The following is a 14,844-nucleotide window of genomic DNA, read 5'->3' as shown; positions in this document are numbered from 1 at the left end:
TCAGTGATCAAAAAGGTAGAATCAAATTGAAAACTGCTTGCCCCTTATTGCAATTTTCATTTAAAACAGAAACATGCATTACATCTGTAATACTACCACCTATCACTAATGCCTATAAACACAAAATGACAAATAGTGTAAGGTACACTAAGAAATAAAGAATAATAGAAAAATCTGTTTAAGAAATTATTAACTAACCGCTCACAAATATCTTGAAATTCTGTGGCAAATCCAAATAGATCCTGGTTTCTCCACCTTGGACAGACTCTGCTTTTCTAAATTCATCTCCATCGTAAATACTTGCCAGGGCCAGCAATTCATCCTCCTGAGCTTCTCGATCTTCTGATGACATAAGGACCTGAAAACATTAAAATCAGTTAAGAACAGAAAATGCACAGAGGCTGGCCAGGTGTGGTGGCTCACACCTGTAATCCCAACACTTTGGGAGGCTGAGGCGGGCGGATCACCTGAGGTCAGGAGTTCGAGACTAGCCTGGCCAACATGGTGAAACCCCATCTCTGCTAAAAATACAAAAATTAGCCAGGTGTGGTGGCAGGTGCCTGTAATCCCAGCTACTTGGGAGGCTGAGACAGGAGAATCGCTTGAACCGGGAGGTGGAGACTGCAGTGAGCCAACATCGCGCCACTGCACTCCAGCCTGGGTGACAAGAGCGAAACTCCGTCTCAAAAAAAAAAAAAAAAGAAAAGAAAATGCACAGAGGTGGAAAAAGCTTAATGGCACAAACAACTGCAAAGAATTAATCGATATTATCACTTTTCTCCTAAACCAAAAATGACAGCCATATCTGGCATTCCATTAGTTTTGCAATATTAACAGTCTTTTTCAAAAGGGATGGTTGTGGTACTTCTAATTCCTGATCTTATCAGTTAGATATTTTATGACTGAATTAGAGGGAAAAAAGCACAATTTGAAAATTGTCTTTGAAAAGGACAAATCACAAATTTACTTTGACTTGTCCACTGAACCTAGCAATGTGCCTGGCTCGCAAAAGTGGTCAAAGTATATTACACTCCTTTCTTAAGTTAATTTGCCAGGCGCGGTGGCTCGTGCCTGTAATCCCAACACTTTGGTAGGCCGAGGCGGGCAAATCACCTGCAGTCAGGAGTTCGAGACCAGCCTGGCCAACATGGTGAAACCCCATCTCTACTAAAAATACAAAAATTAGCTGGGTGTGGTGGCTCACCCCTGTAATCCCAGCTACTCGGGAGGTTGAGGCAGGAGAACTGCTTGAACGTGGGAGGCAGAGGTTGCAGTGAGCTGAGATTGCACCACTGCACTCCAGCCTGGGTGACAGAGTCAGACTCTGTCTCAAAAAAACAAAAAAGTAAATTTTTTAAATCCACAGGAATCTTTAGGGCAAGTTTTCTTAGCTTTAGCTCTATTGACATTTTGAAGTAAATAATTGTCGTTGGAGAGCTGTGTTGTGCATTATAGAATCTTAACAGCATCCCCTGGCTTTTACCCACTAGATACCCAATAGTGGCCCGCTTCCACCCACAAGAGCTGTGACAACTGAAAATATCTAGCCAGGTGTGGTGGTGCTTGCCTGTGGTCCCAGCTACTTGGGGGGCTGACATGGGAGGATCACTTGAGCCTGGGAGGTCGAGGCTGCAGTGAGCCATGATAGCACCACTGCACTCCAGCCTGAGTGACAAAGTGGGACCCTGTCTCAAAAAAAAAAAAAAATCTCCAAATAGTGCCAGGTCCTGGGGCAGGATGGGGGTTGGAGGCAAAATTGCTCCCAGGTGAGAAAATAGTGCTTGAGGATGTTACAGGCATAGATATTACGGAAGAAAATTAGATAACTGAGCAAGCAGCAAAATAATATTAAATTTTTGAAATAATAGATTTTGTCAAATCCAAGCAGTCACCAATTTAAAGATTTACCATTATGACTCAAGAATATTTAAAAGATAATAATTTTAAGAAAGATTTACCATTATTTTAGGTAATACTAAGAATTTAGCTACAAGGCCCAGGCACAGTGGCTCAAGTCTTTAATCCCAGCACTTTGGGAGACCAAGGCAGGCAGATCACTTGAGGCCAAGAGTTCAAGACTAGCCTGGCCAACACAGCAAAACCCCATCTCTACTAAAAATAAAAAAATTAGCCGGGCATTGTGGTACACGCATGCAATCCCAGCTACTCGGTGGCTGAGGCACGAGACTACAGAATCACTAGAATCCAGGAGGCAGAGGTTGCAGTGAGCTGAGATTGCACCACTGCATTCCAGCCTGGGTGACAGAGACAGACTCCGTCTCCAAAAGGAAAGAAAGAAGAAAGAAAAGAAAAGAAAAGAAAAGAAAAGAAAAGAAAAGAAAGAAAGAAAGAAAGAAAGAAAGAAAGAAAGAAAGAAAAGAAAGAAATAAATTAGCTACAATTAAAGTATGAACTGGCTGGATATGGTGGCTCATGCCTGTAATCCCAGCACTTTGGGAGGCCAAGGCAGGAGGATCACTTGAGGCCAGCAGTTTGAGATCAGCCCTGGCAACATAGCAAGATCCTGTCTCTATAAAAAATTAGCAGGTGTGGTGGTGTGTGCCTGTAGTCCCAGCTACTCAGGAGACTGTGGCAGGAGGATCGCTTGAGCCTTGGATGCTGAGGCTGCAGTGAGCCGTGTTTGCACCACTGCACTCCAGCCTGGGGGACAGAGCAAGACCTTGTCTCAAAAAATAAAGTATGAATCAATGTTTTTTAAAATAGCATCAACTGAAAGATACAGCAATTTCAGATAATTTAAATGTGGAAAAAATATGCAATGAGAATTTACAAAAATCATTTTAATAAAACAAAACTACCAGTCAATTAAAATATTGAACTACAATTGCATTTGCAAATATCCTCTCTCACAACTAAAATATTTTTAATTAAAATGTACATAAGTAAAAAGTTAGGATTTTTTACATTCTAAAAGGTCATACTATGAAATTAAAAATGATTTCATTTTCAAAAAGCACTTTTTTTCTAGGAGATGTTAGTTCATGGCTCTGCTTAAGCTGCATCCCTATCTAAGACACAATTACATGTTCTACTTGAGGTCAGTTAGTACCTGTTAATAACAATCAGAAGAAAAGGATATTAACACCGCAGTCTGTATTTCAGCTCAGAGTGGAGTTCATGCAAATCCCATTTATTCTCTAACTGGTGGAGCTGAGACTGCTGAAGCTGGGTAAGAGGCCAAGATGTGGAACTCATACTACATATATTATGAAAATCCTGCCATCTGCAGAAAAGAAATACAAAAGATGGTGTTAGGACCCTCTCCAAATTAAAATTCTGAATTTCCATGATCACCGCTTAAGTCAAACATATCCTAACATATAGCCAATCCTAATCTACAGGTGCATGTTACTCTCCTAGGGCAGGCTAACTGAGCCATGTGGTTAAAGGAGTATTTGCATGTCCCCCGCAATGACTGAGGACTTTTTATCTGTCTGCCCTCAGCTATGGGAGGAGCTAAGGAGGAACACCAAGGTCATATGAAAGTACAGGACACCATGCCCCATAACAAACAACCTCTTCAGTTTGTTTTTTTTTTTTCTCCTTTCCTCTTCTGCTTCTTGTATTCCTTCATTTGCCATTCCCCTCCAGTTTTTCCTCTCTTGTTCATGAATTAATCCTGCCAGTGGCACTCAAGGTTAATTTTGGTAACAGAAAAAAACAAAACAAGAGTACACAAACACAAACTTTTCAGTTTTATTCTAAATGCTTTAGAGCTAGCCTTCTTCACTGGGGTGAGGGGAAAAGGGAGTGTGGTCTATAGATGGGTTACGGAGAATCCTATCAACACCCTAAAATTATATGCAAAAATACCATATACAAAACCATAATTAAAAACCAGATTCTCGGATGTGTAACTCCCAAATGAGATAAGAATGAGATTCAGAATCAATTTACATTAATTGAGCACCTACTATGTACTGTATTAGGTCCTTTCACATTGTCTTATTTTACTAGGTGGGAGTATATGGTGCTAATTGAATTAAGCTTTTTGTTTCTTCCTGTTAAAACATTTGCAAATGGGATGAGAGATTCATTCATGCAGTTTATGGTTTTAGGTTAGTGTTCTCCATCTGACTGCACATTAGAATCTTCTGAGGAGCTGTTTTTTAAAATCTCAATACCCAGGCCACACCCTAGAACAATTAATTCAGGCCTCAGTAGTTTTCCAAGTTCTCCAGGTGATTCCAATATGCAGCCAGGGCTAAGAACTTCTACTCCAAGCAGTTTCAACAGTTCCTCATGACCTACCCTACAAGATTTCAGCTTGTGAAGCTGTCACTTGTAATCCAGTACCTCAGTTCAGGTTGCTAACCCCCATTTCCTTCTCATTCTATCCATTTGGTCTTCGGGTGTCCTAGTCTGGGTTCAGCTCGCCACTCGGCGTGCGGCGTCGTTTGGGCGACTGCCCAAAAGCAGGGGCAGGCCCAACGCTAGCTATCCGCCCCAAGGCTGGGATCAGAGGGCGCAATGCGGGTGTGTGAGCCGCTGGCCAGCCTGGGGCGTCCCGAAGGAGCAGGGCCCACACCTTCCCCTTCCTCCTCAGCGTCCCGAAGGGAGTCCCGGCCAGCCGGGCTGCGGACGCCCGGTCCCGGATTTGAGGGACTGAGGCCCAGTGTACAGTCCCAGCCCGGTCCCCTTCTCTGCCTCGCGCGCCCAGAGAGCTATCCCCACCGTACCTTCCGGCCGCCCGGCAGTGCCGAACCCCAAAGTTCCGCCCTCCGCCCTTGCCTGGGACCCACTCACCGCCGCCAGCCGACCAGGCCTAGAGACGCCCTGCTCAACCGGCGCGCCGCCTCTTCCGTTCTCGGGAGCTGTCAGCTGAGCCAAGCGGATCCCGCTGGTGCGGCCGCCGGCATAGGGAGGACTCTGCGCAGCCGCCGTGGTCGCCCCTGCCTCTCGGGCGCCTCCCGCAGGCCCAAGGCGGCGCTGCCGGCGCGACCACCGTCACCCTCACCACTGCGAGCCTCACCAGAGCTCACAGGAGGCTCTTTTCAGTAGTTCTGATGGGGCCCGAGAATTCGAATTTTTACCAATCTCTAGAGGGGATCATGAGGCAGTGGTCTACCTAGGGCAGAGACTCTCACAACAATCCCAGACCTGCTTCTCTAAGTGGACTACGCAAGCCTACTTCCTCCCGTTTACCTTCTCAGAAATGCTGCCGGTCTTTCTGGCACTCCACTGTAGAAGCACGCATTCATCGCTCATGTTATAACTGTAACACCGACCGCATTTATTGAGTAGTTAGGATGCTTCAAGCAGTGTGATAAATGCTCTACGTAAATTTTCTCTCTATCTTCACTGTAATCTTATGATTTAGCTACCATTTGTTATTCTCACTTTACAAATAAGGAAATTGAGACTTAGGTGCAAGAACTTACCAAGGGTCACATGATTATCGTCAGGATAAGCAGGAATTAAAATTATACACTTCCTTCCTCACACCATATGCAAAAATTAAATATGGATCAACGACCTAAATGTAAGAACTAAAACTATAAAACCCTTAGAAGGCCGGGTGCGGTGGCTCACGCCTGTAATCCTAGCACTTTGGGAGGCCGAGGCGGGTGGATCACGAGGTCAGGAGATCGAGACCAGCCTGATCAACATGGTGAAACCCCGTCTCTACTAAAAATACAAAAAATAAGCCGGGCATGGTGGCGGGCACCTGTAGTCTCAGCTACTCGGGAGGCTGAGGCAGGAGAATGGCGTGAACCCGGGAGGCGGAGCTTGCAGTGAGCCGAGATCGCGCCACTGCACTCCAGCCTGGGCGACAGAGCGAGACTCCGTCTCAAAAAAAAAAAAAAAACCTTAGAAGGAAATGTAGGAGTAAACATTTGTGAACTTGGATTAGGCAATAGTTTCCTAGATATGAAAGCAAAGGCACAAGCATCAAAGGAAAAAAACACATAAATTGGATTCACCAAAACTAAAAACTTTTGTGCTTCAAAATGTCAGAGGCGTTTGAACCAGAGCAACTTCATCTTGAGTAGCGGCTCGGTAAAATAAGGCTGAGCAACCTACTAGGCTACATTCCCAGACAGTTAGGCATTCCAAGTCACAGGATGAGATAGGAGATCGGCACAAGATACAGGTTATAAAGATCTTACTGATAGAACAGCTTGCAGTAAAGAAGCGGGCTAAAACCCACCAAAACCCAGATGGCCACGAGAGTGAACTCTGGTCATCCTCACTGCTACACTCCCACCAGCACCATGACAGTTTACAAATGCCATGGCAATGTCAGTAAGTTACCCTATATGGTCTAAAAAGGGGAGGCATGAATAATCCACCCTTTGTTTAGCATATCATCAGGAAATAACCATAAAAAATGGGCAACCAGCAGCCCTTGGGGCTGCTCCGTCTATGGAGTAGCCATTCTTTCATTCCTTTACTTTCTTCATAAACTTGCTTTCACTTTATGGGCTCCCCCTGAATTCTTTCTTGTGTGAGATCCCAGAACCCTCTCTTGGGGTCTGGATTGGGACCCCTTTCCTGTAACAAAAGGACACTGTCAAGAAAATGAAAAGACAACCCACATAATAGAATAAAATATTTGCAAATCATATGTATCTGACAAAGGTCTACTTATCCAAACTTTATAAATAACTCCTGCAACTCAATAACAAAAAGACAAATAATCCCATTTTAAAATAGGCAAGGGATCTGAATAGATTATTCTCCAGAGAAGATATGCAAATAATTGGTAAGCACATAAGAAGATGGCCAACATCATTAGTCATCAGAAAAACGCAAATGAAAACCACTATGAGAAACCACTTTACACACACTAGGATGGCTATTTTAAAAAGACAGATAATAGCAAGTATTGGTGAGGATGTGGAGAAATTGGAACCTTCATATACTGCTGATGGGACCCTAAAATGGTGCAGCCATTTTGGAAAACAGTTTGGCAGGTTCTCAAAAAATTGAACATAGTTACAATAAGACTCAGCAATTCCACTCTTGAAAACATATGTTTGCACAAAAACTTGTAGACAAATGTTCATAGTAGCAGTATTCACAATAGCCAAAAAATGGAAACAACCCAAATGTCCATCAATAGATGAATTAACAAAATGTTATATTCATACAATAGAATATTGTTCAGCTAAAAAAAGGAATGAAGTGAACCAAGATTGTACCACTGCACTCCAGCCTGGGTGACAGAGTGAGACCCTGTCTCAAAATAAAAAAAAGTAATGAAGTACTTAATACATGCTGCAACATGGATGAACCTTGAAAACATTATGCCAAGTGAAAGAAGTCAAACACAGCTGAGTGTGGTGGCACACACCTGTAATCCTAGCACACTGGGAGGCCGAGGCAGGTGGATCACCTGAGGTCAGGAGTTCGAGACCAGCCTGGGCAACACAGTGAAACCCCATCTCTACTAAAAATACAAAAATTAGCCGGGCATGGTGGCACATGTCTGTAGTCCCAGCTACTCAGGAGGCTGAGGCAGGAGAATCATTTGAACCCAGGAGACAGAGGTTACAGTGAGTCACTGCACTCCAACCTAGGTAACAGTGAGACTCCGTCTCAAAAAAAAAAAAAAGTCAAACACAAAAAGCCATATATTGTTTTTAATTTATATGAAATGTCCAGAATAGGCAAATCCATAGAGACAAAAAGTAGTTTAGTGGTTGCCAGAAACTAAGGCAGGAGGGAATGGGAAGTGACTGCTAATAGATACTGCTAATAGATATGGTGTTTCTTGGGTGATGAAAATATTGTGGAATTAGAGAGCAGTGATAGTTGTATAACTTTGTGAGTGTACTAGAAACCACTGGATTGTATACTTTTGAAGAGTTAATTTTATTTCATGTGAATTATGTCTTAATTAAAAAATTTTTTTAGGCACAAAGCACCGTTCTCAGCACTTAAGTGGAATACAGAAATGTTGGCTCCTTCTCCTGGGACCCATCAAACTAATGTGCTCCTCACAAACTAATAAGCTCCTGTGTCCGCTTTTTCATATATTTCTTCCTCCAAAAGAGTAACTTGCAGAGCTAAGACTCTAACCCAAGCCTACAGGATTCTAAAGCTTTTACCACCATTGCCTCCCAGGCAGGATTAGATTCATGGGCCAGCAACCCGTGCAGTCACATAGGGCCCTGCACTTAGAAGGGCCCCAGATTTAGAAGTGCCCTGCTCTTAAGAATGATACAATGGACTTTGGGGACTTAGGGGGAAGGATGAGAGGGGGACGAAGGATAAAAGACTACAAATAGGGTGCAGTGTATACTACTCGAGTGATGAGTGCACCAAAATCTCACAAATCACCATTAAAGAACTTACTCGTGTAACCAAATACCACCTGTACCCCAATAACTTATGGAAAAATTAAAATAAAAAAGAAGTGCCCTGCTCTTGATTTGATGCTGTGCTCTCACCCTCTTGAAGTTCTTGATAATTTTTGAATGAGAGGCTGCATTATTATTTTGCCCTGGGCTTTGTAAATTATGTAGTTGGTCTTATACCCAGGAGAGAGAAAAAAAACCAAGTGAGTAAATCAGGGCACCCAAGGGATTACCTGGCTGCCACAGAAAGAACCTTGAAATAGAAATAATCACTTCTAATTTTCTGTACTATAAATCTTGATTGTCACAAAACAGAAACCAAAATACCCTTCTAATAGATACCAAAACCAGAAACATATCTCGGAAAAATGCAAAGGACGGAAGAAGAATCTCCAAAGCCATTCATTAATATCATTATTCATGTTTAGCCAAAGGAATTAGACCAAGAGCAAAACGCACAGCAACCCTACCTCAGAGTGCTCAGAGAGGGGAGACCAGAGACCTCTTCGATGCAAAAAGTGAGGAAGCCCATGCACCAACCAGCTTGGGAAATTCTCACAAAGTCAGAGCAGAAGGTGAATTGTGACATCATGTCAGAGGTCACAGGATAGAGAGAATAGAAAGAGAATTTCAAAGCAGTGTTAATAATTTACTGAATGTTTAAAGTGAACTAAAGATTTAGAGTCAATTTTGAGGACAAGATTGGGTAAAGACAGCCTTCTAATAAGTTTTGTTTTTGACTCTAGGAGAATAACAGACTTTTGTGTCTTTGGTCTCATGTGCCTGGTTAGTCTTTTAAACTGCAGTCTCCCCATGTGCCTAGCCCTCCACTGTGCTAAATATTTCACGTACATTCTCTCATTTAAATGCCCAGGACCCTATGACTTAGGTAATTTTATGTGCCCACTTGACAGAAGAGAAAACTGAGGCACTAAGATTTGTTTTTTTAATAAGGCCTTTTATATTTACACAATTACTATTTATGACATTTTTATTTATTTATTTTTAATATAAAAAGATGTAATAAAAGACAGCAATGTCATAAAGTTGAAGTCAGGTGTATTATACTTTGGGGTGTTGTTTTGTTTTTGAGACCGAGTCTCACTCTGTCACCCAGGCTAGAGTGCAGTGGCACAATCTCAGCTCACTGCAACCTCTGCCTCCCGGTAGAGGGTTCAAGCGATTCTCATGCCTCAGCCTCCTGAGTAGCTAGGATTCCAGGTGCACGCCACCACACCTGGCTAATTTTTGTATTTTTAGTAGAGATGGGGTTTCACCATGTTGCCCAGGCTGGTCTTGAACTCCTGGGCTCAAGTGATCCACCCGCTTTGGCTTCCCAAAGTGCTGCGACTACAGATGTGAGCCACCGCGCCTGGGCCACTTTTTTTTTTTTTTTAACTTTTAAGTTCATGGGTACATGTGCAGGTTTGTTATGTAGGTAAACTCGTGTCACGGGGGTTTGTTGTACAGATTATTTCGTCACCCAGTGACGAAATATTAAGTCTAGTACTTATTATTCTTCCTGATCCTCTCCCTCCTCTCATCCTCTCATCCTCCACCCTGTAGTAGGCCCCAGTGTCTGTTGTTCCCCACTTTGTGACCATGTGTTCTCATCATTTAACTTCCACTTACAAGTGAGAATATGTGGTATTTGGTTTTCTCTTCCTGTGCTAGTTTGCTAAAGATGATGGAGGCACTAAGGTTTGGCCAGTATCACACAGTGGTGGAGCCAGGGTTAGAGCCAATTCCTCATCAGTCTGACTCTCTCCAGGAGCCTGTCAGAGAATAAGGGTTTTTTGTAACAAATTCACAGAGAGTAAAATAGTTCTGGCCTTAAGAACTAAACGGGAAGGCCCTGGGGAAGTTAGGATTCGAGTTTATGACTTAAGGATAGGTGAGAATGAGAACACAGACAGAGAAAGAGACCCAACTCCTACCCCCTGTCCCCAGGGACACCGGATGATGACGGAGCCTAGGAAGAGGAGAGGTTACAGTGTACCGCCTAGACCAGAGGTCGGGACCCAGGCCACGGAGTGGAGAATAGAATTGAGTCACAAACTATGGCTTGTCACTATAGGGGTTAGCAGACCTGACGGTGCCTGCATTTGTTCCCATCCATCACTGGCATCTGGTGGCTGTCCAGAAACTTTGCTGAACTCATCCCACCATCCCAGGGGAACTGCCTCCTTTTCCATGGCCACCACTCACAAGCACTCCTGCAACAAGCCCTTGAACGCAGAGGGGCAGCAGTGTGGAGAGGAAAACCCTGCCCAACTCTTGGATAAAACTGAACCGTAATGAGCCCTATCCCAGTACAGAAGTGTCCCTGACTTCTTGCTGGTCTCTTGTCATTGTGTATTTGCTCATCATGTAGATCTTAAAAGTCTATTATCATGTGGGCCTCTGAAACATTGTTTTTAAAAAAAAAAAAAAAATAGAGGTTTCGGGCCAGGCGTGGTGGCTCATGCCTGTTATCCCAGCACTTTGGGAGGCCGAGGCAGGTGGACCACCTGAGATCAGGAGTTTGAGACCAGCCTGGCCAATGTGGTGAAACCCTGCTTCTACTAAAAATACAAAAAAAAAAAAAAAAAAAAAAAAAAAATTAGCCGGGCTTGGTGGCGGGCAACTGTAATCCCAGCTACTCGGGAGGCCGAGACAGGAGAATCACTTGAACCCAAGAGGCAGAGGTTGCAGTGAGCCCAGATCGCACCATTGCACTCCAGCCTGGGCGACAGAATGAGACTCTGTCTCAAAAAATAAAACAAAATAAAAAAAAAAACAGAGGCTTCATCCTAAAAAATTGGAAGTGCCTACACTAGAAGCACAATTATAAATAACCCTTAAAGTGCTACTTATATCCCAGGCCCCACTCTAAGTGCTGTATGTTAACTAAGCTAAACCCGACATCAACCCTATAACATAGCACCATCATCATCATCATCATTCCTATTTTAAAGCTAAGGAAACTGATCATAGATAATTGACTTGCCATTGTCACACAGATGATAAATTACAGAGCCAATCCCTGAACCCAGGCAATTGGTGCCCTGGGCCCACATCATTAACCCCATTGCTATGCTTAGACCAAGTCAATACTTGGCTCAAGGAAAGTGGTCAGCTGGGTCTGTAAGGAGAAATAGCCAGATTACCTGCGTGACCAGCTTCCCTGGCCAGTGCAACCTAAACAATAACTCAGGTCAGGTCAGCCCAGGGTTATATAAAGACAGACTGCTACAAGGGCTTGAGGTGGCTGACAGTATAAAATGTTTTCTGTGCTTTTGATGCAAGCTAAAATTTGATTTACAATAATAGGCACAGAATGATCATGTTTATACTCGCAACCTGGCATTTTATTATTATTCCCCTGAATAACAGTGAAAAGAGTTTTGTAACCCCAAGGTAACATGGCTCTGTAAGGAGGAAAGAGAGGTGAGATTTAGCAGCAGCTGCCATCATAAATCAGTGTGTGGCTGTTTCTCTCAGAGCTCCAGGCTCAACTCCTGGCTGTCATAAACTTATAAAGGGAAGCCCCATGAGAATTTATGTAACGATGGGAAGACTCATTTTCCTTCCTGCAAGAGCCTTTCTGAAGCAAGGAGAGAATTAGGCCGATTAGATTCTATATGAAGAAAAAAACCAAGCCAATGGTTTAGAGGAAGGGAAAATGTGGGTCAACTTGAGCTACTTCCCTTGCCAAAAAAATGACCTTGTAAATAGAGAGGAACATGCTGAATTCCACCAAATAAATGAGTGACTGGATGACCGAATGATTTAATAAATGAGTGTAATCTAGGCTTCCTCCAGGGTGGTTCTTTCGTGTAAAACAGTTCGATCTTGGAGTCACCCAGAAATGCTGAACACATAACAAGGCCAATCAACAGAGTTCGCTTCTGAATATTCATGCACAGATGATGCTCCCAGTCAATATATTTGATTTTTTTTCTGTTTACTAATAGATTTTCAAATTCACTGTGCAAACCAAAATTCTTAAAAAAAAAAAAAAAAGGAACTTGTGTTGAAAGCATACATTATTTCTGGGCAGAGTTGTCAGATTAAAATATTTATACTAAAAATTATTCATTGTTTATCTGAAATTCTAATTTAACTGGGCACTCTGTATTTTTATTTACTAAATCTGGCAACCCCTTTCTGGAACAATAACCCTACGTAGAGGAAAGGACAGAAGATAGCTTCTAGGGGACATGCCTGCACCTGGGAGTTAGAAGGAAGGAAAACCAAAGAAGGAGCCAGAGAGGCAGATAGAGGAGTCTGCAGAAATATGGAGAGAGAATCAGGTGAGTATGGAACTCTAATGAATAGTGACACACATGTCAGGGAGAGGTGGGGACCATGAGGATGCTGGGTTAAGAAAGGCCTGATCGCTATAGAGTTTGGCCTTTGCAATGGGGGATGGTGATTCTGAGAATTTCTAATAGGTGGTTCTCGATGAAGTTGGGGTGGAGATAAGGATGCATGTCAGAATCACCCAGAATATATCAAAATTGAAATCTGTACACCAGAAGTAGTGCCCTTCCTCTCGAAGGTTGGGGAGAAAGATATGTGTGTGTAACTCTTATCAACCCAGAACTCAAGTGGTCCAGTTTTGGGTCCATGTTATGGTTACTAACGCACAAAATAAATTTGGAAAAGAACATATAAATCTTTTCTTGTATTTTTCTTGAAAATCATGAAGGAGGTCTATAATTTGCAATAACGAATTCAAAAGTCCTTTTCATCTTCATTCTACCTCCTTCACAGCCTCTGCTGTTGTCTGCTGTATTGCTCTCCATAATTTTCTCAGATTGCAGAAATCTCCCTCCTCCCGTCTATTTATTTTTATCACGTAAATCAACTTAGCCTCTCTTTCCAGCAAAAAGGTCCAATCAAATTCCCCAACCCTGTCCCAAATGAAGGGTGCGGAACTGAGCTGCCAATTACAGACTATTCTTTGGCAGTATTCTGGGAAAGGGAAAAGTATGAATTTTCTTGCCCTGTCCCTGGTATTTTGTAAAGCTTTCCAAGTGACTTTGATATCTGGACCCTTTTGAGAACTGCCGCTCTTAACCAAGACATAAAGCTTTTTCATTTCTTGAAAGGTCCTATTTCTTGGCAAATTTCTCCCTGCAAAGTGCATTCTTTTTTCTGCACTGACCCCAGAAACAGGTGCCATTGTGTGGGAGACAGCACCTGTCATCTGTCTCAACAAAGTCCACAAAGTGCCTTGCTAGGAGCAGATAACCCAGAACATCTACCTGAGTCTCCCAGTCAAGATTCCTGGTCTGACTAGGAATCTAACTTCAACAAGATCTTCCTGAAAAAAGACGCTGAGCTTGGACGGTCCAACCACCTTCCTACCTGGGATAAGCCGGAGGATACTTCTTGGCTTCCCCAAAGCTGTCTTGGTGGTGATGCTGTGGCAACCACAGGGGAGATTCACGAGGAGCAAGCCTGGAAGACCAGAGCCCTGGAAGTGGGCAGCCAGCCCAGCGGGACATTCGTAGGGGCGAGGTGTGATCTCAGCCTTCATTCAGCTGGCCTGGGAGTCCTCCAAGGGTCAGAGTCACACCTTACTAGTCTGACCCCTCAAGGTTCCTTAGGACTCCAGGTGTTTTAAGAAGATTCTCTGAACCCCCACCCTTCCCACTTCATCCCTCAGCCCTCCCTGTGGTTAAGAACCCAAGTGTGAACAACCCCAAGGTTGGTGGTTAGTGAGGCCTTCAAGCACAAACCCTAATCCTGCCCTTTTTAAAAAAATATTTTGGACTTAAGGGAGGCTGTCCTCAATTGTTTCAAACCTATTTCAGAGTACCTCCACTCCTTCAAACCTATTTTCAAAACTCAGGAAAACGTCGCCTTTCCAGACAAACTCTAGTGACAGCTCCATTCACCCCTTGGCATTTGACTGCTAAAGATCAGCTGACCCCTGCAGCCAGAAGGAGGAGAGAAAATTGCTAAATGGGGACCTCATTTCCAGAGGTGATCACCTTAAAAAAGTCTGGGGCCTTGTTTGCCAGCTTTGAAATCTCAAAGGGTAATCTTAGCTTCATGTCCCCAGTGTGAATAAAACAAGCAATAAAAACCACCTATGAAATCTAAATTCAAACTTTCTTGCGACCTATGCATCATTTTTTTGCATTCACATTCCCAGTCAAAACACAGATACACACACACACCCAACAGATATATAACTGCATGTAAAATATATATAGATAAAACAATGTCCTCTGAAGAATATAAATGTTAACACAAGTAAAATTATCATGAATTCCGTAACTCCTTCTGTGGCCTTGGTCCACGTTAGGTTTTCCATTAAGAGATACTATTGTCATCAGTGAGTAGCTTCTCCTGTTGTATTCTGTGTAGCACGGGGCTGGAGCTGTGGATATTTATGAACCCCAGGCACCCACTTCCTGTTTTCGTGGCTGTCCCCGGTCCCTGCCTCTGTGCCGTTTTCTCTGCCTTTGGCCACCAGATGGCGCTCTGGAAACGAGTTTTCTGCATCAAAGCTCCCCTGCATTAC

General features: G+C 43.3%; 1 protein-coding gene across 8 annotated transcripts in view; it reads right to left on the bottom strand.

Moving 5' to 3' along the window:
* The window catches only part of RNF14 (ring finger protein 14), a 40,377-nt gene that overhangs the window by 14,044 nt on the left and 11,489 nt on the right, over window positions 1-14,844 (bottom strand). Inside the window, exons 1-3 of one of the 8 annotated variants that reach the window (XM_063706833.1) lie at window positions 8,795-8,855; window positions 3,071-3,244; window positions 199-358 (exon numbers count right to left, since the gene is read on the bottom strand). In XM_063706833.1, the coding sequence (XP_063562903.1) occupies window positions 199-352 (154 nt within the window). In that variant the 5' untranslated portion in view covers window positions 353-358; window positions 3,071-3,244; window positions 8,795-8,855. Of the gene's footprint in view, window positions 1-198; window positions 359-3,070; window positions 3,245-4,272; window positions 5,189-8,794; window positions 8,856-14,844 lie in introns of those variants that run through there. The other 7 variants (XM_004042707.5, XM_055389263.2, XM_055389264.2 and 4 more) reach the window with 7 other exon arrangements.

Source organism: Gorilla gorilla, chromosome 4 (genome assembly GCF_029281585.2).
Source record: "Gorilla gorilla gorilla isolate KB3781 chromosome 4, NHGRI_mGorGor1-v2.1_pri, whole genome shotgun sequence".
NCBI classification, from domain to species: Eukaryota; Metazoa; Chordata; class Mammalia; order Primates; family Hominidae; genus Gorilla; species Gorilla gorilla.
Note: the sequence above shows the minus strand (reverse complement) of the source record. Positions and strands in the feature narration are given on the sequence as shown.